General features: G+C 36.7%; 1 protein-coding gene across 1 annotated transcript in view; it reads right to left on the bottom strand.

Moving 5' to 3' along the window:
• Positions 1-1,680: 1,680 nt before the first annotated feature.
• babam2 (BRISC and BRCA1 A complex member 2) overlaps positions 1,681-23,648 on the bottom strand; it is a 99,836-nt gene continuing 77,868 nt past the window's right edge. Inside the window, exons 7-12 of the mRNA XM_039653466.2 lie at positions 22,591-22,700; positions 12,143-12,242; positions 6,632-6,702; positions 5,525-5,607; positions 4,016-4,169; positions 1,681-1,965 (exon numbers count right to left, since the gene is read on the bottom strand). Of these exons, the coding sequence (XP_039509400.1) occupies positions 1,902-1,965; positions 4,016-4,169; positions 5,525-5,607; positions 6,632-6,702; positions 12,143-12,242; positions 22,591-22,700 (582 nt within the window). The 3' untranslated portion in view covers positions 1,681-1,901. The remainder of the gene's footprint in view (positions 1,966-4,015; positions 4,170-5,524; positions 5,608-6,631; positions 6,703-12,142; positions 12,243-22,590; positions 22,701-23,648) is intronic.

The following is a 23,648-nucleotide window of genomic DNA, read 5'->3' as shown; positions in this document are numbered from 1 at the left end:
ATCGTTTATATTGCCAAGCTTTTTATTTTCGGTGGCCTGCTGCCATCAAGATGGTTTAAATAAGGCAGGATTAGTGGATTTGGGGAATTAGCAGCAAAGTTGGCAGGCACTAAAAGTGGAGAGCCAAAAGAAAACAAGGTCTTTGAAAACAGGCTCATTCTACACCTCATCTGCATCCCTATTACAACTCTTCAAACTACTGAAATAAAAATAAAAAAGTATACTTTGATATAAGTTGCTGACGTCTGCATGAAACACACTAGAGGAAGCACTCGTTTTCCCCAACCCATAATGCACTACACTTTACTGTTAATGCAGCACTAGAGCTGATCGAGTGGGTGCTGAAAAAAAGACACATACCCATCAAGCTTTCCTTCAGCTCTTTCAAAACACCCTTAAACGGGGGTCCACAGTGCCAAGCGAGGACGGAAGGGAAAACAGACGGAAAGGATCTTGTTATTAATTCTTTTATTAAGAGACTTGATACTATTAAACTGCCCAAATACATTTATCCCGTAGTTCCCAATTAGACATGACAGCTCCTACGTTACCAACAATAAATATAGCAGAGGGCAGATCCCCAGGCCAACAAAGACCCCTGACAATGACCCTTGTGTTTAATGATGAAAACAAGCGCTCTCTCTCTCTCTCTCTCTCCCACACACCCCGTTCATGACTACACTCCCTCAACAAACACTCTCACACACTCAGGTTTGTGTTTGAAACCCTGTTAAAAGCTTAAAAGCGATCAGGGTTGACAGTGACGACACGTCAAGACATTTGTACACCATCGTGAGGCTTGAGCACAAGAAAACAATGTGTGCAGATATTCACATAGGGCCTTTAAATGAACACACTCAAACACATCCTCCTTGGAAAATTACAAGAACAAAAGACGTTGCCTGCAATGAACCAGTTTAGATGCTTTTTTCAATCAGAGTTGAGAAAATCAGATTATCTTACATATCGGATTTGCCTAAAAAAGGGAACGAAATGAAACAATTTGTGGATGAACTTAAAGGGATAGTTCACTTTGAAATTAATTTTTGGTGTGTTTTTTCTTACCTCAAGGGCATCCAAGATGTAGGTGTCTTTGTTTTCACAGTAGTTTCAATTTTGATATTTTTTAGGTCAAACCGTTCTTGTCTGTCAGTCATATAATGGAGGTCTATGGTCACCACCTTAAAGAGCATGCACAGAGAAGTCCAGATTAAACATGATTTAATGACTCGTAAATGTAAGTACACATTGATGGCCTAAGACACGAAACGAGCGGTTTGTGTGAGAAAACAAACGGTATTTACATTGTTTTTAACTCTTGTAACCACTGAGATTACAAGAGGTAAAAACGATATAAATACTGTTAGTTTTCTAACACAAACCGCTCGTTTCGTGTCTTAGGCCATCAATGTGTACTTACATTTACGAGTCATTAAATCCTGTTTAGTTTGGACTTCTCTGTGCATGCTCTTTGAGGTGGTGACCATAGACCTCCATTATATGACTGACAGACACAAACGGTTTGACCTAAAAATATAAAAGTTGAAACTACTGCGGAAACAAAGACACCTACATCTTGGATGCCCTTGAGGTAAGATAAAACATACCAAAAATTCATTTCAAAGTGAACTATACCTTTAAAACCTAAAACACTTTAAAAGCAAAAACTAAGAGGAAAGAAGCAATGCAACTTGATTTATTGGTGTCATATATTCATAAAGAACATGAAAAAACACAAATAGCATATAAATGATAAAAAAAAATAATACACATAGTACATTTAAATGTACCAAATGACATTGCTTGTAAGGGCAGAAACACTAAAGAGGGCCGGTCGACTCTTTCGCAGACTCCGGTCTTCTGTACATCATGTTCACCTCCTCAATCACACTGTACTGTATCTACAGTTTGCCGTTGGCAAAAGCCCCCTCCTGGAACTGAGGGATAAAGCTCTTGAAGTAAGCCCTGTGGGGGAGAGAAAACCAGAGAGTAAGAGAATCAGAAAAGAAAGAGAAAGAAACAGGACGACAGCAGCGTCATTTAGAAACTAAAACGTGAAATCACCCTGACCTCCTGACTGTTACTACAAAACACAATACAAGATTAGTCTTTGCTGTTGTGTCAAGTCACATTTGTTAATGCAGCGCTTTATACAATGCAGATTGTTTCATAGCAGCTTTAATGATCAAAATAATACTCAATTCTGCTATTATATGAAGCAGCTGCTAAAAGACAATAGTGCCATTGCTCAAGTCAGTTTAATATTGATAAAAAAAAAATTTCATTGGAACTCTATATTGCAATAAAAAAAATCTCATTGGAACTCTATATTACAAAAAAAAAAAATAAATAAATAAATAATTGGAACTATATTGCAATAAAAAAAAATAATAAAAAAAATCTCATTGGAACTCTATATTGCAATAAAAAAAATCTCATTGGGACTCTATATTACAAAAAAATAAAATCTCATTGGGACTCTATATTACAAAAAATAAAATAAAAAAAATCTCATTGGAACTCTATATTACAAAAAAATAAAATAAAAAAAATCTCATTGGAACTCTATATTACAAAAAAAATAAAAAAAAAATAAAAATCTCATTGGAACTCTATATTGCAATAAAAAAATCTCATTGGAACTCTATATTACAAAAAAAAATAAAATAAAAAAAAAATCTCATTGGAACTCTATATTACAAAAAAATAATAATAAAAAAATCTCATTGGAACTCTATATTGCAATAAAAAAAATCTCATTGGAACTCTATATTACAAAAAAATAAAATAAAAAAAATCTCATTGGAACTCTATATTACAAAAAAAAAAATAATAAAAAAATCTCATTGGAACTCTATATTGCAATAAAAAAAATCTCATTGGGACTCTATATTACAAAAAAAATAAAATAAAAAAAATCTCATTGGAACTCTATATTACAAAAAAAAAAAAAAAAATCTCATTGGAACTCTATATTGCAATAAAAAAAATCTCATTGGAACTCTATATTGCAATAAAAAAAATCTCATTGGGACTCTATATTACAAAAAAATAAAATAAAAAAAAATCTCATTGGAACTCTATATTACAAAAAAAAAAAAAAAAAAAAATCTCATTGGAACTCTATATTGCAATAAAAAAAAATCTCATTGGAACTCTATATTACAAAAAAAAAAAAAAAAAAAAATCTCATTGGAACTCTATATTACAAAAAAAATAATAAAAAAATCTCATTGGAACTCTATATTGCAATAAAAAAAATCTCATTGGGACTCTATATTACAAAAAAATTAAATAAAAAAAAACCTCATTGGAACTCTATATTACAAAAAAAAACCTCAATGGAACTCTATATTACAAAAAAAAATAAAATAAAAAAAAAATCTCATTGGAACTCTATATTGCAATAATAAAAAAATATTTAATATTGATTCAGTTGAGAAACTGTGTAAAACTGTAAAAGTTCATCAATTATGAAATGAGTTGGACACATTGTCATCATCCAGCTCAGTTCAGTCCTTATCCAATAGTGTCAGCGCAGTCATATCAAAAATATTGCAAAATTGTAACATAATTGGTATAAAGAATAACGAAACTGCTCTGACTACTAAAATGTTTGCATTGTGACGAAACTCATAAACGACGTTCAAAAAGAGAGAAAATACACACTACCAATCAGGTCAACTAACAGATGAAATAAAAGGCCAGTATGTGCCGATAATCGCAGCAAAAACATGTTTAATCTCGGCCAAGCTAGAAAGCCTAAGCAAAAGAGATAACACACACAGAAGAAATGCATTATCTCTGACACTTATCGCTCTCGGGACAAAGAGTGCTCTCCAGCTATGAGGTGTGGCGGGGAGAAACGGCCAAAGGTGAATGCTGCACATTCCAGTGGCATTCAGGTCACCATTACACATGAAGTGCAGCAAACGAGAGAAATGCCATTCCACAGGGGGAGAACTGCCTATGTGTTGCTCTGTGTGGACAGGATTCATCACTCCACTGTTCTTACTTGGCTCGTTTGGCCATCTCGTTGCCGTCCCAGCGTGGACTGTAGGGGTAAGACTTCTGCACCTGAGAGTACAGCTGCCCACTGCTGGTGAAGTGATAGATCGACTGAAACGTGAGGGTGGGTTGATCTCGAGGGAAGTATAAAGGCAGGTCCACTACAGGAAGACAAGAGATAAGGGTTCATGTTATTATCACAGTATATAAAGGCAACCCAGGCTCAATGGAAATACGTGCACATTTCTCCTTGCGTAATACTACATTACAACCTCAAAACACCTGATTTGTAAACTAAAGCGCACTCGTGATCCGTGTCCTGAAGAAATGTCGCCGCAGTCACGCTTCAGAGAAAACCGAGGACGCTATTTATTGGACATTTCACTTTAAAATTCACGCTTTTTTCACAACACGGGGCTGTTTAAAGGGATAGTTCAGTTTGAAATTAACTTTTGGTGTGTTTTATCTTACCTCAAGGGCATCCGAGATGTAGGTGTCTTTGTTTCCGCAGGAGTTTCAATTTTGATATTTTTAGGTCAAACCGTTTTTGTCTGTCAGTCATATAATGGAGGTCTATGGTCACCACCTCAAAGAGCATGCACAGAGAAGTCCAGATTAAACATGATGTAATGACTCGTAAATGTAAGTACACATTGATGGCCTAAGACACGAAACGAGCGGTTTGTGTGAGAAAACAAACAGTATTTATATCGTTTTTACCTCTTGTTACCACAGCCACGTCCAAGTGATCATCATCACTCATTGTTTACAAATAGATTTCAGAAGTGTTACCTATAACTGTGAAGATCTAAACATATTTAGATATACAGGAAATCGCAATGGAAGACGATTTCGATATATCAACAGACGCAAGAGATCACTTCCGCCTCTTTCCAGCATTTGTGCAGATGTGGACGTGACTGTGGTTAGAGGTAAAAACAATATAAATACTGTTAATTTTCTCACACAAACCGCTCGTTTCGTGTCTTAGGCCGTCAATGTGTACTTACATTTACGAGTCATTAAATCATGTTTAATCTGGACTTCTCTGTGCTGCTCTTTGAGGTGGTGACCATAGACCTCCATTATATGACTGACAGACAAGAACAGTTTGACCTAAAAATATCAAAATTGAAACTACTGTGGAAACAAAGACACCTACATCTTGGATGCCCTTGAGGTAAGATAAAACATACCAAACATTAATTTCAAAGTAACCTATCCCTTTAATAAACCTGCATCTTCAATGAAATCAAAAAAGTTGCTTATAGTGCCTTTAGTGGATGTGTCGCCTACACTCAAAAAAAAGTGTTGTTTTAACCCATCTTTGGGTTAAATATGAACAAACTCAGCCATCGGGTTAAATGTTTAAATTACATTTTTAACCCAACATTTGGGTTTGTCCATATTTGACCCAAATTTGGGTTAAAACCGGGAGCAGCGTATTTCAGGCTGTAATGTAGTTTCCAATTGCATATAGGTGCACATGTAAAAGGGACATATTTGTGTATCTCACCATGGACCAGGAAGCAAAAGTCTTTCCACATCAGCAGAAGGGTGAGCTTGGTAAACCCAACAGCATCATACTCTACAACCCCCCTGTGCAGTCAAAATAGAGAAACATTAATAGTGTTGGATAAAATACGTAATCTTGGCATCCGATAGAGGCTACATAGTGGGATAATCCTTCACAACATGGAGAAGACTTGCTTTGAGGATATGATACAATATTCAAAAAAGATGCCCTTCCTTCCCTATCAAACATAATAAAAGGGATCATCTGTGACAGTAAATAACCAAGAGGAAATAACAATGCATTAATGCTCCCACAGCCATCACTGCCAATATCTGCAATTTAATCATTTATTTCAAAGCTAATCAAACAGAGTGGACCCAAAAGTATTTAAACCACCATTAAAAATGTAATTATTTTGTCATCTCATGCAATGGCATTCATGTACAAATTCATGGTGTCTTCGGGGACATTATCAGAAAGAGAACCGCACTGAATGCAATGCCCAAGTTGCCCTACTAAATCCCCAAAAGCAAGTTTCCCATAATAGCCTACATTAACACCACTTTAATAAATCAACGTGTTAGGTTGTGGCTCTCGCCAGACTGCCTTGTCTGACAATGTATTAAGGTGTGTTAATATACCGGAGACATCTTGGTGCCGTGTGTATTACAGCCCATTATAAAGTGACTGTCTGTACTTGTTTATGAGATTAGAAGCAGAATTATTCTCCGTAATTAAGAAAAAAAAAAGGGAATTAGTGTTGGTAACTAATTTCTCATGATCACAGGGGCGTGGTGAGCAGCTCTACTGGTTACCAGTACATGCCTGGACTCGCACGGGCAGGTTTATTCATTCATTGTCTCGATTCGGAGGGTTCTGTACCAAAATCATCACTTTTAGCTTTCTACAGCACTAGAAGTTTACATAATAACTTGAATGTGTGCAATTTCTGGTTTAATACTGAAATAAGAAATAACACTTCTAACGTATTAGGCTCATTTTCTGATACGTTGCATGTGTTTTTCTCATTCGTTAAATGTCTGCCAAATGAATGTGGTTTTCTCCAAATGTCACAGAGATAAATCAAGGTAAAACATTCGGACTCACATTCCAAAGTGACTGAGAAAGGCAGCGATGTATTCTCTCCTCTTGTGATATCCTTGAATGACATACTGAACCTGAGTTAAGAGAAACATCGACAAAAAAGAGAATTAAATGAAAGTGCATTGATAGAAAAAGAGCTAAATGCAAATTGACATTGTCTGAAGGAGAATGGTTTGGGGTTTTTTTTTTTTTTAATGTAATTAAGCCTTAAAACATAAAAACAAAAGGCATCAAAGATATAATCGAGGATTAAAACACAATAAAGTCCAGGACTTATTTCCATTGTGGTTCTCTTACACATAACGTCAAGACAGTGATGAAGTGATGCAGGCCAGGGATTATGACAGGAATCAATGTTCAATTTCAACAACAATAAAAAACTGTGTTTCATAATCAGTTGATGTATGGTGATTGTATATATATCTAGCGCATATCTAGGGCTTTACTTTATTACTGATACATTTCTATCCACCTTATTCCCGACGACCTTAACTGCGTTTTGAAATATAGGCGGCACTTCCGGTTTGCGGAACGTCCATTCAAAAAGACTAAAACGAATCATTTCAAATCAAGGTTGCCCTAAAATAAAGCTGATCCATCAGTTTGACTGGAGGAGTCATCAATTTTCCTTCACGATTTATTTTCAGATGTCATGAGAATAACGTTATACTTGGTATTTTAACGTGACGTGTTATAATAAGAGTATTTATGGCAAGAGCCCTTTTCAGTCGCTGCTTTCTTTTCCTCATGATGATTTTTATGTTTTCCTTTGCAATCCGCTGTAAAAGTATGAAAAATGACACCATATACGGCACATTTGTTCTCCCGAATTATATTCACGATATTCCATTAATAATTCGCTGGAATCTGTCGTTATTCTCCTCAAATCCTCACGTCGCTTTCCAGGTTTGTTTTCACAGGTACACTGAAAAAATGTATATGCTTTATCTAATCAATAAAATTGTGGCAACATATTACAAGCAATATTATTAATTAAATTGTACAAATTAGAATTAATTAGAATGTCAATTTGATTAACTATTAGGCTACTCAATTCTAATTCCTTCAATGCTTGTAATCTGTTGCCACAATTTTATTGATTAGATAAAGCATATTCATTTTTACAGTGTAAATGCAATTTATAATCTGTCAAAATGACGAAAATCACTTTGATATAGACACATAATGCTGAAGTTAATGAACATTTTTGATACAATATATTTGCCCACTACAGTGATATTTAACCAAAGACTCGCGCTTATGAGGCTATTTTTGGTCTGTAAAGTACCTTGATTCTTTTACACTTTTACATTTTATTTTAATGTTTGATGGTTGAAGGGTGAGTCGATTAATTTCATCTCATTGTGACACTTTTTTTTTTTTAACGTATTGCGTTTATGCGAGCCTTTCATTGATTGTTTACAGCTTAATGGAAGTTACACCCTTAATTCACGCAAAGCGTCATGGGGCGTAGGAATAAGGTGGATATAGGAAAATATGTTATATGATGAGCGGTTCCTTCAGTATGTGTATGCGTTTGTATGTCTTTGAAACGCATGCATTGCTTACATTAGGTTAGATGATAGACTGAAGTTTCTAGTAAAGGGACTTGGAATCTGCTTTACTCATTTTTAGGGATTTTTGACATTTTACTGACAAAATCGCACACGACATATGGAATTATTTGTGGAAAGAGAGATGAAAATGGGTTTAAACGTATAGTTCTTTTCTACTATGGAAGTCAATGGCTACCGTCAACTGTTCGGTCACCAACATTTTTCAAAATATATTATTTTGTGTTCATCAGAAGAAAGAAATTCATACAGATTTGGGATGACTTGTATTTGTATTTTTTTTATTTGTGGGTCAAACCTGTATTTCCAAGACTTGTCATTGTTTACTTGTTTGAATCATTATTTAAATGAATACATTTTCCTTTTTAGTTTTTAGGTTCTTTTTTCTGTAAAAGCTACTCAATTTAACTTATTATTGTAACATTTTTATCAAAATAGTACACGAAAATGATATGGAGAGAGATGTTGAGTGAAAACTGTACACAAATCGAAGTGGCATCTTCCGTGTGAGAAACAACACCTGTGTATCTGGTCACGACTGCAACAAGGTGAATCAATTTCTCTCGAATTGAACTACAGTCTTTGTTTTCCAGCGCTGATCTATTAGATCAGATTAGATAGTGTAGTTGGGAATTGTTTTTCATAGGTGAGATCAGGAGGAGAGCAGCTCAGGTGTTGGTGTGTACGACGTGTGATGTAAGAATCAACGCTGATCTCTGTTTCATGACTCAGAGAAGACCCACATCTGAGAGAAACATTATGCTGATCAATGAAAAGTCACGCACACTTGCTCTTTTTGTTTCTCTAAGCCTGGATTGTTGAGAGGAGGAGTGTCAGGAACTTTGGATCAGTGAACTCTACACCCACACGGGGAGCGTGGGAGATGCTGACAGGTGAGATCACCACTAAACCTGCTCCATTACAACAGTTCAGAGTCCAGCTTCCGGCGTCTGTGTGCTCAGTCCGAGATAGAAAACACCACGCGTTGCTGTTTTACTGACAAAGGTGTTATCTGTTAAAATAGCATGACTTTCACAAACATAATGTAGGTCATGAAACCGGAGCAATATCTGAACCGAGATTACCAGTGAATTATGATTTCAGTTTTGGTCCGCAATAATAATAATATCATTGTCACCCTGGTTCTCTTGACAAAAACCCAATTGGATTTTTCCATTGATCATTAAACGTTTATGATTCTTTATGAATTGCCAGAAGTACACACAATCTTAGAAATAAGGGTTATATATATATTTAGCATAGGGTTACTCAACTCCAAAGGACATTTTATGCTAAAAAAGCTTCTATAATGACAAGAAAGAAGCCTTTTGGCACAAAGGCTATTATTCATTCTATATTACATTATTCTGCAACATTTTGTTAATAAATTATTGTTTATTAAACTGTTGTAGTAACTTAATATCCCATTTTAATCATGCAGATTTTTGGAAGATGATAACTGAAATGGCACTCTTCGTCTGATATTGATTAATTGCATTTTTTAACCCCCATATCTTGAATTTTGTGATCATTCACATGCATTGCATTTTAGGGGTTCCAAATACGCTTTAGAACCTCTTAAGGTTCCATATAGAACCTTTTCTTCTAAGAGTGCACAACGCTGCTGTGACGCTATAAATAGTCAAATAAATATGTATGCCAGTGATTCCCAATGAATCCAAAAACCAGTTTTGCCGAACAAGTTAGTTATTGTATGCATTGTAAAGCCACAATATGTTAGTTGCAAAGAAACGAATTTTAAACGAAGCTAATGCAACGATTTCTCTTCATCAAACAAATGCAACAACTAATGCAATTATTTCCCTTCAGTTACACATCAAAGTTAGTTGTAGTGTGGAAAAGCATGCGAAAGCAAGCATTATTCTTCAGTGCACAACGCTCAATTGTGTAATGCAATCCAAAAGCACATGCATTGCAAAACTCTTCGTTGCACAGTGTAACGAGTTAGTGTATGCACACTTTAGATGTCTTCCTAATCAAACACAGAATTGCTGACGACTCGTTTCGGCAGTTCAGAATCAATTCTTTCTTTCAGGGGACAATAACGAGTTTGATCTTAAAAATTTCGCAGGCATTTTACATTCACAAACAGCTATATTAATCACTGCATGAAAGGTAATATTCGAGAGTGATCGGTCATTTTTGAGTTCGTTTCCTATCAAACCCCATAAGACTTTGGTTAAATTGAAAACACAAATTAAGGTATTTTTTTAATGAAACCTGAGAGATTAAACTTCCAGGCAACCAAAAATGAAAAGATTCAAAAGGTCATTCAAATGAATTCATGAATGAATCACTCGATGAACAGATTAAATGTAGGTATACACAGAAGCTTGTTCGTGGGTTCATGCACACCAGTTTGAGCTCGTTTTTACCATACGTGATGTGTTTCTATATGTAAATCTGCTGATCATATAAAGCCTCTTCACAAAACTTTGGATTGAACTGTTTGATTAATGTGGATTAGACGCCTTTATGATTTTCTTGAATCTTTTATAGTTTGGTTAGCCTGTCTTTTTAATGGAGGGACATAAACCTCCAGAGATGTATAGTAACGAAGTAGAACTACTTAAGTACTAAACTGCTGTATCTGTACTCTACTAGAGTATTGTTTTTTTCTCATACTTCTACTTTTACTTCAGTAGATATTTTTGGTGAATTTAATACTTTTACTTCGATATTTTTTTAATGTTATTTTTTTTTAATGTAAAAATTTTACGAATCATTCGTTGCAAGTTGGCTTTCATGCTGTCTAAATCACACACCAGTTTAATAGGGTAATGGTATTGATTGACACACACATTGACAACTAATGCAGGGGTTGTCCTGCAATGGCCGCCAAAGCAAATTTGTATCCCGCCAAAGCGCCTTATTTGATTGCTAGATCATACTTTTGACTGCTTTCTTTAATAATTACATGACATAATACTTGTACTTTTACTTTTAGTACTTAAGTAGTGAATTTTGCAATACTTGCAATACTTAAGTACAAAAAATGGTGAATAATTTAGTACTTCTACTTAAGTGTGGTGCTTAAAGAGCACTTTAACTTCTACTCAAGTCACTTTTGTGATAGAGCACTTGTACTTTTACTCAAGTCCATGTTTCTAGTACTTTATCTCTGTAAACCTCTGAGGTTTCATAATAAATATCTTAATTTGTGTTTTAAAACGATCCTTCGAGCTATTTACAACACAAAATAGGCATCTGAAAATAACATGAACCACACTGTAAAAAAATATATTTTCAAGATTTGTTATCACAACATTTTTTTTTTTGTCTAATCAATTTAAATAATTTATTTAGTTGAGATAACTTATTATTTTGAGTTTCTGATGATAAAATGAATCGCCTTCATTGTATTAACTCAACTTAAAATTTTAAGGCAACCAGGTTACTTACTTTTTTAATTTAAACCAACAATATTTTTTTACAGTATGAATCGGATTTGTTTAGTATTAACTTAAACTGGGGGCAAGAAAATTCCTCTGTTGTCACTTTTGTCATTTTTCGACTAGACTAACGCGTGACCTAAGGTCAGGCGAGTGTGTCCTGAGGAGCGGGTGGCCACTGGAGGGGCATGAAGTGTAAGATTGGAAGGGTTGATTATTCATGCTGTCTGTGTGGATATGAGGAGCGGGGCTGAACTGAAGGAGAGATGTCAGGGGAGAGCAATGTCAGTGACTCCTCAGGCCAGTGACAGTCACATTTCTATTTCCACTTGTCATATAACCTTGTCAAAACTGACCAGAGATGTATTGTACACATGCATGCAATTCATGCAAACATGTTCATGAACTTAGCAGTGTACTATACACAAACACACACTTCACTTACAGTGTAACCTGATTGATTCTGCAATCTCAGTAATTAAACGAAGGAACACACAAACGGATAAACAGTAGAGATTGTTCTTTACCTTGTTTGTGAGTAATTGGCACACTTGAGGCACGTAGTCAATGAGGCAGCCTCCACTGGGGAATGCTGGGATATGTAATGCCGAAGACCCTCCAAGTGCACTGAGAGAAGAGGAAGAGATTAAAATAATTTTGTGGTTACAAGAGGTAAAAACGATATAAATACATTTCGTTTTCTCACACAAACCGCTCGTTTCGTGTCTTAGGCCGTCAATGTGTACTTACATTTATGAGTCATTAAATCATGTTTAATTTGGACTTCTCTGTGCATGCTCTTTGAGGTGGTGACCATAGACCTCCATTATATGACTGAATGACTAAAAATATCAAAATTGAAACTACTGCGGAAACACCTACATCTTGGATGCCCTTGAGGTAAGATAAAACACACCAAACATTAATTTCAAAGTGAACTATCCCTTTAAGGAACAAGGTAAGCTGGTCCAATCAGACGGGGCTTTGAATATGAAAGTGAATATGAAACGTTTTAATTCACCTTTGTTGATAGGAAAAAACATGACGCTTATCTCATTCAGCAAAATCAGTTTTTGCTAACATTGAGTGTTTCTGAAGGTCAGCATTCGGTGAGACCATAAAGCTGCTGATCTTCAAGGATCACTCCCTAAACACTCCTCTGTGTTTATCTGGAGCATCCCTTAGTGTGAAGCACATGGACAAGCCATTTCCATAATCTGACACTACACATTTTACAATAATAATACATAGTCATCAAAACTAAGAAACAACAAATGGAAATATGGGAATGACTGCGAGCACAAATATTTTAGCTCCTACATTTTAGCTACTTAAAAGTAGTCCAGTGAAGAAGATTACAGGTCTGCACACTGAGCATTTTCTCAAACGATTTGAAGAGGAGCCATCTGGCACGCTTTTGCAACAGTCTTGGAGTTCCCATGAATGCTGGGAATTTGCTTGCTGTTTTACTTTACTAGTTGGGTTAAGTCTTCTATTAAAGGAGTAGTTCACTTTAAAAAAAAAAACTTTTGCTGATAATTTACTCACCCCCATGTCATCCAAGATGTCCATGTCTTTCTTTCTTCAGTCGAGAAGAAATTAAGGTTTTTGATGAAAACATTCCAGGATTTTCTCCATATAATGGACTTCAATGGGGTCCAAACGGTTCAAGGTGCAAAAGACAGTTTCAGTGCAAACTGTTCAAAGGGCTTTAAACGATTCCAGACGATGAATAAGGGTCTTATCAAGCGAAACGATCGCTCATTTAAAAAAAATAATAATAAAAAAGTTTAAGTTTTATAAGCTCAAATGCTCGCCTTGCTCTGTTCTGTGATGCGCGTTCGTGACTCTCCTGTTCGAACTCGTTTATCAAAATGAACAAATCTATTTTCGAGTCATTTGGTTGATTCAACGAACAAAGTAAACGAATTGACTTGGAAAAAAGATTTGTTCATTTTGATGAACAGGAGAGTCACGAACACGCATCACAGAACAGAGGAAGGCGAGCATTTGAGCTTATAAAACTTAAACTTTGTTATTTTTAAAAAAAATGTGATTTATTCATCGTCTGGAGTCGTTTAAAGCCCTTTGAACAGTTCGCAGTTTGCACTGAAACTCTCTTTTGGATCTTGAACCGTTTGGTTCCCATCGAAGTCCATTGAGAAAAATCCTGGAATGTTTTCATCAAAAACCTTAATTTCTTTTCAACTGAAGAAAGAATGAGATGGACATCTTGGATGACATGGGGGTGAGTAAATCATCAGCAAAAGTTTTTTTTTAAAAAGTCCTTTAAAATTAAAAAGATATTTTGATTGTAGTTTTTTTTTTTACAGTAATTTCTCTGTCAAAACGATCCCTGTTCACACAGATAAATGCTAAATTCAAGTATGATGGTATATGATTGAGCTGAGATAAAACAGTGTCAGGAATCCCTCCGTCACACACACAACGACGCTCTGCTGTGAGGAGACGCACCTGTATTGAACTGTGATGGGCATGATGGGAAAAAGGTATTCTGTCCGTTTTAGGGACCGCACTAACAGAGCAATCGCACCAGGGTTCGTTTTATAGGAACCAAACATGCCGAGTGTGAACACACCCTTAGAAATCTGAACAATACATTCTTGCCCTGCTTTCCACATGATCAGATGAGTGAATAGAGAAAAACAAGCCGCACTAATAGATAGGACTCTAGATCAATGAAGGGTGAGATCACATGACGGGTTCATGAAGAGTATGAGAAAGAGAAGCTCCATTAGTGCTTATTTTGGTTGGAGGGTCCTTTTAGCAACAGCTGAACAAATAAGAGAGACGGGAGGACATCTTTTAATAGAATACGAAGGAAGATTATAATATACTCACTTATGAAACATTTCCATTCTTTGAACATACGAAGAATAGCAACTAGAATCCTCTGTCAATCGGGTTTAGATCAACAATGCCCTTGACTGACAGTTAGATTACCTTTTGCTGAAACAGTCTTTGGCAATATACAAGCATGTAAATGTCACTCACATCCATCAAGCTCCTGAAGTATATTCACAGACTGTTTAGAGATGTTAATGCGCAGACGTGTTATTTATTAACTGCAGAAACAGGAAATGATGAGGGACGCCACTCAAACCCTATTCAGCTGTCAAATCCACATCGGGCTCAGTCATAACACAATGTTGTTGCTGTGTTACGATGACAATAGGGAAGCATCTCTATGGAGATCCGGCTTGATTCTGATGTGAGTGATGCGTGCCCATGCAAACCTTGCTGCTATGGTGTTGCTATGTGCTTTTGGGGTGGTTGCTAGGTCATTAGTAACTGCCCGTCAGAGTTGGTCCCAAGATATGCATCAATGTTTTAAATTCTAATTTTGAGATCGTGAACAGGCATAACGCCAGCAGGGTAGATGAGAACGTGTCTGTCGGAATAGGATGGAGCGGGATATTTGTTTAATAGCTATTTAAAGGGAAACCAAGAAAAATATCGGCAGCAAGCAAGATTATGGAATTACAAGCTTGAACTGAAGTTGTCTGAGGATATACAGGGATTCACAGAAGCCAACAGATTGAAAATATACAACAAGCTAGGTCAAATAAATGGTGTGAGAATGGAAAAATATGAAGAGTTCAGATGCAAAAGCCTCTAAATGCCATTTGAAATTTTCTTCTTGAATGATGATTTTTATCAAACTTGTATATTTAAGTTCAGTAATTTTACTTAAATAACAATTAATAGGTAATCTTCATTGCCATTTAAGTGAAATCACTGAACTTAAATATACAAGTTTGATAAAAATGATCATTAAAGAAGAAAATTTTAAATGGCATTTAGAGGCTTTTGCATCTGAACTCTTCATATCTTGAATATAGTCATCAGTCAGCTAATTAAGTGGTTTATACAGTACCGGTCAACAAGAGCAATGCTCACCAAGGCTGCATTTTGTATTTGATCAAAAATATACAGTAAAACGGTAATATTGAGAAATATTATTATTGTTTTCTCTTTGAATATGTTGTAAAATGTCATTTATTCCTGTGATCAAAGCTGAACTTCAGAAACCATTCTAATATGATGATATAATGCTCAAGAAATATTTCTGATTTTGATGCTGAAAACAGCTTAGAAACTGTGATTTAAAAAAAAGTTAAAAGCAAATGAATCAAAAGTGAGGGATAATACAGATTTATATTTCACATAAGTGCATATAAAAAAATATATATTCTTCAAAAAACCCTAAAAAAATGAATCCTGATTTCCACTAAAGTATTAAAACTGTAATAGTTATCTTATTATTAATAAAAACAATCATTATTAATAAATGAGTACCAATAATAGCTAACATTATGCAATGATTTCTAAAGAACCATGTGACACTGACAAAGCTGCAATAATCGCTGCTGAACCTTCATTGGAATCATTTTAAAACATTTATTTTAAATTGTATTTTTTTTTTTTTTAAATGTTGAGATTTTATATTACAGTTTTACTGTATTATTAATCAAATAAGTGCAGCCTTGGTGAGCTTAAGAAAGAAAAAAACCCCACATTATTTATGTTTTACTTATTACTTAATAATTCCAAACTTTTGACCAGTAGTGTAAATATAGATATATCACTGATATGGTTTCTGTTGTGTTTTTCAGAGACCGGCAAGGAGAAAACAGTTTAACAAACACAAGAACAACGAACAGAACAGAATAAACACTTGAGAAAACATGCAAACAAGCTGCACAATCATACAAAGCATAACCGACTTCTAAACAGAGAGAAATGCAATCGAAAACAGGGTGTAAACAGGGAAAAGAAGTGTTCGGCGCTCTGTCAAACTATAGAATGTGTAGGAGTGGATCTCGCACCATCGCATGTTGAAGGAGATGTGAAGTCCACTGTCAAACTCAGTGAGCACTTCACAGTCATAATAACACAGCCTGCTGTGTGGGAGTCGAGAGTGGCCATCACTGCGAGAGCGATACGCTGGGTAAACCTGCATGTGTGTGTGTGTGTGTGAGAGAGAGGGAAGGAGTCCTGGGAGGGTTTTATTTCACTCAGCTCGACCTCTCTCTCGCTCTCCTCTTTCAAGTCCCACTCACTCGCTCTCCTGTTCAGTGACGGGCCGCAGGGACGGCCGAATGGCTGGCTGGCTGGAGGAGATGGATTCAGTGCCAGCCTGGGTGAGAGCGGAAGCAGGGGATTCCTCACGTGTGCTGCTGGGCTCCTTTAAACAAATACTTCACCCAACACCTCTCGTGTCGGTCCAAACCCTGTCTGTGACTTTCCTTCTTCTGGGGAATCTTAAGCTAAGACCCTTTTTAAACCTGATATTAAAGGGATAGTTCACTTTGAAATTAATGTTTGGTGTGTTTTATCTTACCTCAAGGGCATCCAAGATGTAGGTGTCTTTGTTTCCGCAGCATTTTTCAGTCAAACCGTTGTTGTCTATCAGTCATACACTGGAGGCTAAGGGGGTCCACCAAAAAGCATGCACAGAGAAGTCCAAATTAAACATGATTTAATGACTCGTAATGTAAGCACACATTGATTGTCCATATTTGACCCAAAGTTGGGTTAAAACAACCCAGCATTTTTAGAGTGCAGGGCCTCAACGAACCACTAAGCAAAGCAAAGCATGCTGGGAAATAGATATCCCAGCCATTTCAGTAAAACTTAAGTTCGTCTAAATCAAAATAAATAATTTCATAAAACTCAAAACAATGAAACAATTCAGTTTACTTAAAATATATCAGTTCTGTGAACTTGAAAGAAAAAGAAAGTGCTAAATACTCATAAAATATATTTGAATTTAAGTTTGTCCTACTCAAACCAATGACTTATTTTGACCGTTAGGGTTTAAAACTGATTGAATAAAATCGTTCTACATATAAACACCTCAACTATAATTATAACAACAGAGAAACGATATCGTTGGAATCACTTTCAGAATGATTTTTTTTCCAGCCGATGAACGATAAAAAACATTGACAGCCAATCAGAACCCATCCTGCTTTAAAGAGTTCGAGCATTTAAAGCGACAGGCGACAAAACGAACAATATCGTCCACCAATATAGTTATCGTCTTGGTGTGAACTTATATTTCAAGGTATTATGGTTCCAAAAGACTTGAAATATACAGTAGATTTTTATTTTTATCATAATTTTTATTTTTTATTCTAAACTGTTTTAATTATTCTGATTTCTTTTGATTATTTTAATTTCTTCTATGTAAAGCACTTTGAATTGCCATTGTGTATGAAATGTGCTATATAAATGAACTTGCCTTGCCTAGATGCAATGCTATTATTGAAAACGAGCCTTTGCTTTTGCTTTCCATTGAAAACGAAAGGTGTGGAATGACACGAGACCATGTAAATGATGATTTTTGGTTGGACTATCTCTTTTAAACTTCAAGCAACTCTATTGTATTGACATTGCTAAAGTTTAGCCAACATTACCAAAAGGTAAAACGACAGACCAGAGCCGGCGGCACAGCAAACGTGTGCAGAAGTACAATCGGCACAAACTCAACTCAACTCAGGTGCAAGTCTGATAAACATCCACCCACGCATGAAAAAAGTCTGTTTACAAGTTTGTGTGTTGTATCTGTGCAAAAGGCTTCAAAAACACCGCGCCACTGTTCTAGCATTCGTTATATGTTGGGTATGTCCTCAGGAGCACAGTTTCCACATTCCCCGCGTTGTTTTGTCCCCCTGGCTTTACCTTTGTAAAAAATAAAAAATAAAAAATAAATCACCCACAGTCACACACACATATACGCCCACCCACCTGTCCCTTCTGAGTCGCCCTAGTCTGAACTGTTAATGTGCATGTGTGGAGGCAAGGTCAACCCTGTGTGGTCCTGCATTACCCAAACCCCCCTAATATAACGGGGTGGAGAGACCGTGTCCGTGACAGATAGAAGCTGACATGGCTGGAGAGCAAACAAACGGGCTTGTTTGTGCTGATTTGAGTGGATGGAGGACAGCACAGAATGAAAGACAAAAAAAAAAAAAAAAAATCATCAGGCACCCAGAGGCTGGCATTAGCAGACCTTGCCCATTGAGATCTATCTGTTGTGAAGTCACGCTGAAGTCTCCTCCATTCCTTCTGAGAAGTGACCTTGTGTTCTGCGCACTGCACGGGGCAGAGGGAAATGTCAGGATAACTGGGGGCATGGTTGAGAAAGTAGACTGTAAGTTTATACTGCATATTTATCTTCAATTATCAATCAGACTTTATCGATGCACCTCTAGACCCAGCTTAAAGGGTTAGTTCACCCAAAAATGAAAATTAAGTCATTAATTACTCACCCCCATGCTGTACCAACCCCGTAAGACCTTCGTTCGTCTTCGGAGCACAAATGAAGATATTTTTGATTAAATTTGAGAGCTGGATCACTACCACATTGGCTGCCTAAGGGACTAGCTCTTGACTAGGGTTGGGTATCGTTTGAATTTGAACGATTCTGATTCCGATTCCGATTCCTTGTTTCGATTCCGGTTCCTAACGATTCTCGATTCCGATTCTTTTAAGAGGAAGGGTCAAAAAATTGTAGCTAACCTTGCTAACCAACGGCATTTCTGAAGGAAATACTCCTTCTGTAAAAATACTCCTTTTGTCACAAATTTTGCATTTTGCCGAGATTTCGTTATTTTTAGAAAAGTGAAGCCACACTTTGGACCGCCGACGTAAGCTACTCATGTTCGACTCGCGTGGTTATGCCAACACTTCCGGTAGACGCTTCTTCATTGGTGTTGTTCAGCGGTTTCTTCTTCCGCTCGGCGGACTGTGAATATCGAAACTAGGAATCGAAATTTTAACTTTTGAACGATTCCGGGAAAAATGAAAAGTTAATCCCGGTTCCAATCGATACTCGATTCTCGATACCCAACCCTACTCTTGACAATGAAGAAAATGGTTAAATATTCCAAGTGACTACCGTGGCTCAACTATATGTTTATCAAGCGACGAGAATATTTTTTGTGTGAAAAAACAAACAAAAATAACGACTTTATTCGACTATTCATTTTCTTTCTTGTTGGCCTGAAACGAGACTTCCTTAGATTTCCACGACGGATGCGCGAGAATTGCGATCTCCTTCAACTACTTCAGTTCAGTTCTCGCGCATGCGTCGTGGAAATCTAAGGAAGTCTCGTTTCAGGCCAACAAGAAAGAAAATGAATAGTCGAATAAAGTCGTTATTTTTGTTTGTTTTTTCGCACAAAAAGTATTCTCGTTTTTCATTTTCTTAATTGACTTTCTGGGCCGTCAAGTGCTAGTCCCTTAGGCAGTCTATGTGGTAGTGAGACAGCTCTCAAATTTAATCAAAAATATCTTCATTTGTGTTCTGAAGTACACAAATTGGTACAGCATGGGGGTGAGTAATTAATGACTTAATTTTCATTTTTGGGTGAACTAACCCTTTAAAAGAGCGCAATTCCAGGAGTCCAGAGGAAAATCGATTGCTAGTGAGAATGAATAAACCTTTTAATACAGACCTACTATGAGCTCTGAGGGTGAAATCGAGAAAATGAACAGACTTTCAGAACCAAGGGCGTTCAAAAACTGAGCACTCGCTATAGAGCTCTATGCATCCAGGGGCAAAGAAAACAAGACAGTTCTCGTTCTTCTATTACAATTGATCATTTACGAATTCCTGAAGAGCTGTAGCAAGGTCACGTGAAGGACCGGATGAGTCTTCCTCTGCTCTTTTATGGTGCACGACATCAAACTAATTCTAGAAAAGAGTCAGCAATGTCGTGTTCTGCAAGTCTCATCAATAACTGAGCGCGGACCCTTTAATAACGGCTCTTGCGTAAACAGAACATATTTTTTTACTGACCGATTCTCAATTCCTCCAGGATTTCAGGAAGTAAATAGCAGAAGAGGAAGTGATGTCTTTAGTTGGCGGTTGGATAAGGTGTGTCATGAGTCATGTGCTTCAATCTCTTAACTAACAGCACACAGAGCCGGAAAGCAGTCCTCACACTGTCTGTGTATTAATATCGAAGTATTAATAATGTTTTGAATATGATCAAAATCCCTATATTTCGGTTGTTTAATAAAGTTGTTTCACTCTGACAAACACCACAGCAGAGATTATGACTTCAACTTCTGTTTCATTGAGACACTGAGACATTTAAAATTAAGTTAAGCCCATTATAATGGCTTTTTAAAGGAGTAGTTCACTTTAAAAAAAAACTAAAAAACTTTTGCTGATATGTCATCCAAGATGTCCATGTCTTTCTTTCTTCAGTCGAAAAGAAATTAAGGTTTTTGATGAAAACATTCCAGGATTTTTCTCCATATAATGGACTTCAATGGGGTCCAAATGGTTCAAGGTCCAAAAGACAGTTTCAGTGCAAACTTGTTCAAAGGGCTTTAAACGGTTCCAGACGATGAATAAGGGTCTTATCGAGCGAAACGATCGGCCATTTAAAAAAACAACAAAAAAGTTTAAGTTTTATAAGCACAAATGCTCGCCTTGCTCTGTTCTGTGATGCGCATTCGTGACTCTGTTTCGTGACGTTCGAACTCGTTTATCAAAATGAACAATTTTTTTTCGTGTCATTTGGTTCATTCAACGAACGAAATGAACAAGTTGACTCTGGAAAAGATTTGTTCATTTTGATGAACAGGAGAGTCACGAACGCGCATCACAGATGCGCTTATAAAACTTAATTTTTTTTTTTTAAATGAGCAATCATTTCGCTAGATAAGTCCCTTATTCATCGTCTGGAATCGTTTAAAGCCCTTTGAACAGTTTACAGTTTGCACTGAAACTTTCTTTTTGACCTTGAACCGTTTGGTTCCCATTGAAGTCCATTATATGGAGAAAAATCCTGGAAAGTTTTCATCAAAAACCTTAATTTCTTTTCGACTGAAGAAAGAAAGACACGGACATCTTGGATGACATGGGGGTGAGTAAATTATCAGCAAAAGTTTTTTTAAAAGTGAACTAGTCCTTTAAGGAAATAAAACGCTAGAACGAGAACGTCCACCCCCAAAAATACCATCTGCAATTAACAAGCAACAGTTACAAGCCTTTCACGCTTCTACTGGCAATAAAAAAATGGACTAGCCCTTTAAAGGGGTCATAAAACGCTATTTTAAAAGTTCATTATTTGATTTATTACGTTAATAGAATAGGTTAACATCGCAGCTCCTCTATTCCCAGTCTGAAAAGCGCTGAAAAACACACAAGCAGATGCCTATTCTTTAAAAGATTAGTTCACTTCAGAATTAAAATGTCCTGATAATTTACACACCAACATGTCATCCAAGATGTTCATATCTTTCTTTCTTCAGTCAAATGTTTTTTTGAGGAAAATCACTCGAGGATGTTTCTCCATATAGTGGACTTCAATGGTTATCAATGGTTTGAAGGTCAGTTTCATTGCAGCTTCAAAGTCTCTACACGATCCCAGACGAGGAATAAGGGTCTTATCTTAGCCAAGCCTTCTGCCATTTAACCACAAATACTCATCTTGCACTAGCACTGTGATGTGCCACACATTACGTAATCACAATAAAAGGTAGAGTCATTTGAAGCTGTATTGAAACTCCAATTTGGACCTTCAACCCATTGGACCCCATTGAAGTCCACTCTATGGAGAAAAATCCTTAAAAAAAGAGGTAAAAACGATATAAAACGTTCGTTTTCTCACACAAACCGCTCGTTTCGTGTCTTAGGCCATCAATGTGTACTTACATTTACGAGTCATTAAATCATGTTTAATTTGGACTTCACTGTGCATGCTCTTAGAGGTGGTGACCATAGACCTCCATTATATGACTGACAGACACAAACGGTTTGACCTAAAAATGTAAAAAATGAAACTACTGCGGAAACAAAGACACCTACATCTTGGATGCCCTTGAGGTAAGCTAAAACATACCAAAAATTCATCTCAAAGTGAACTATCCCTTTCAGTTTGACCCGGGAGAAATGATTTTCCCTCGGATGGAAACGGGTGAAAACACTCACTGCTCAATGCTGGGAGATAGGTAGAGTTTCGGAAAGACCTGTGTGGCTTCAGCATCTTCAAAGCTTACAGAAAGAAGCGCCACATCCTCTCCTGGATCCAGTGCTGTGTCCTGAGAGAGGAATAAAGGAAAATACAAATTGTTATATTATAAACAAATATGCAAAACAAGGCTGTGCACGCTAATGCTAAACCTATTAATCCGTTCATATTTGCCTTTTGAGATTATCAGCATTGAGCAACAACTGTGCCAGACATCCAAACATCAGAATGCACTTTTTTTCAAAGACAATGTGTAAAATGAACACAAATTCTGTATATGTTTCATATTTCTTTGTGTCATAACATATACGGACTACCCTGATTAGTGGTTCTTTGGTGAACATTTGGTCGTGGACAACAAATCCGATCCAATATCCTTATTGTAAAAGAGGTACGAAGCTTAAAACAGACAAAAGTCCTTGAGATTTCTACGACATGTATTGATTTCCGCATTAACATCGCCCACGTAAGGATACGTAATATGAATGGTCAAGTAATCTTCTGCTTAGAAAGACATGTTTTCAAGTCTTATAACGCAGGAACATAGCATTGAGGATAAAGAGCCGGATGAAAGTTGGCTGGCAGAGTCAGAGAGACCAGCCCGGCTGGTGCTGAGCAACTCCTCATCTGAAGGTGGTGTGGGATTTTGGCAGGAAAAGACTACAACCAGAATTCACGCTGCATTAGCTTTAGCTTCAGCGACGGCCACATCTGCCAATCTCAAACTCATCACATCAGAAGTTTCCGCAGGGACTCGAGATGATCCTTTCTGTTTTCCTAGAGCTAGGCCCTGACGAACGTCATTAGGAGGGCTTTAATCAAATGTCTTTCAGTCGGTTTGAACTCATCCATTTGTGATAATTGCTGCCTGCCGTGTAACCTCTGCTCCCATTAGAGCGAGCCGTGTGTGTTGGATTTGTGACGTGACCAGTTAGAGGGGACGTATGCGGGATAAGCTAACGCATAACTCGGTGAGGCACATTGAGGTCTGGGCAGAAACGGCGAGCTCAGCCTTGAT

This window comes from Pimephales promelas, chromosome 15, assembly GCF_988280905.1.
Source record: "Pimephales promelas chromosome 15, fPimPro1.hap1.1, whole genome shotgun sequence".
NCBI lineage: Eukaryota > Metazoa > Chordata > Actinopteri > Cypriniformes > Leuciscidae > Pimephales > Pimephales promelas.
The sequence above is the reverse complement of the archived record's forward strand: the minus strand, read 5'-3'. Positions and strand labels throughout refer to the sequence as shown.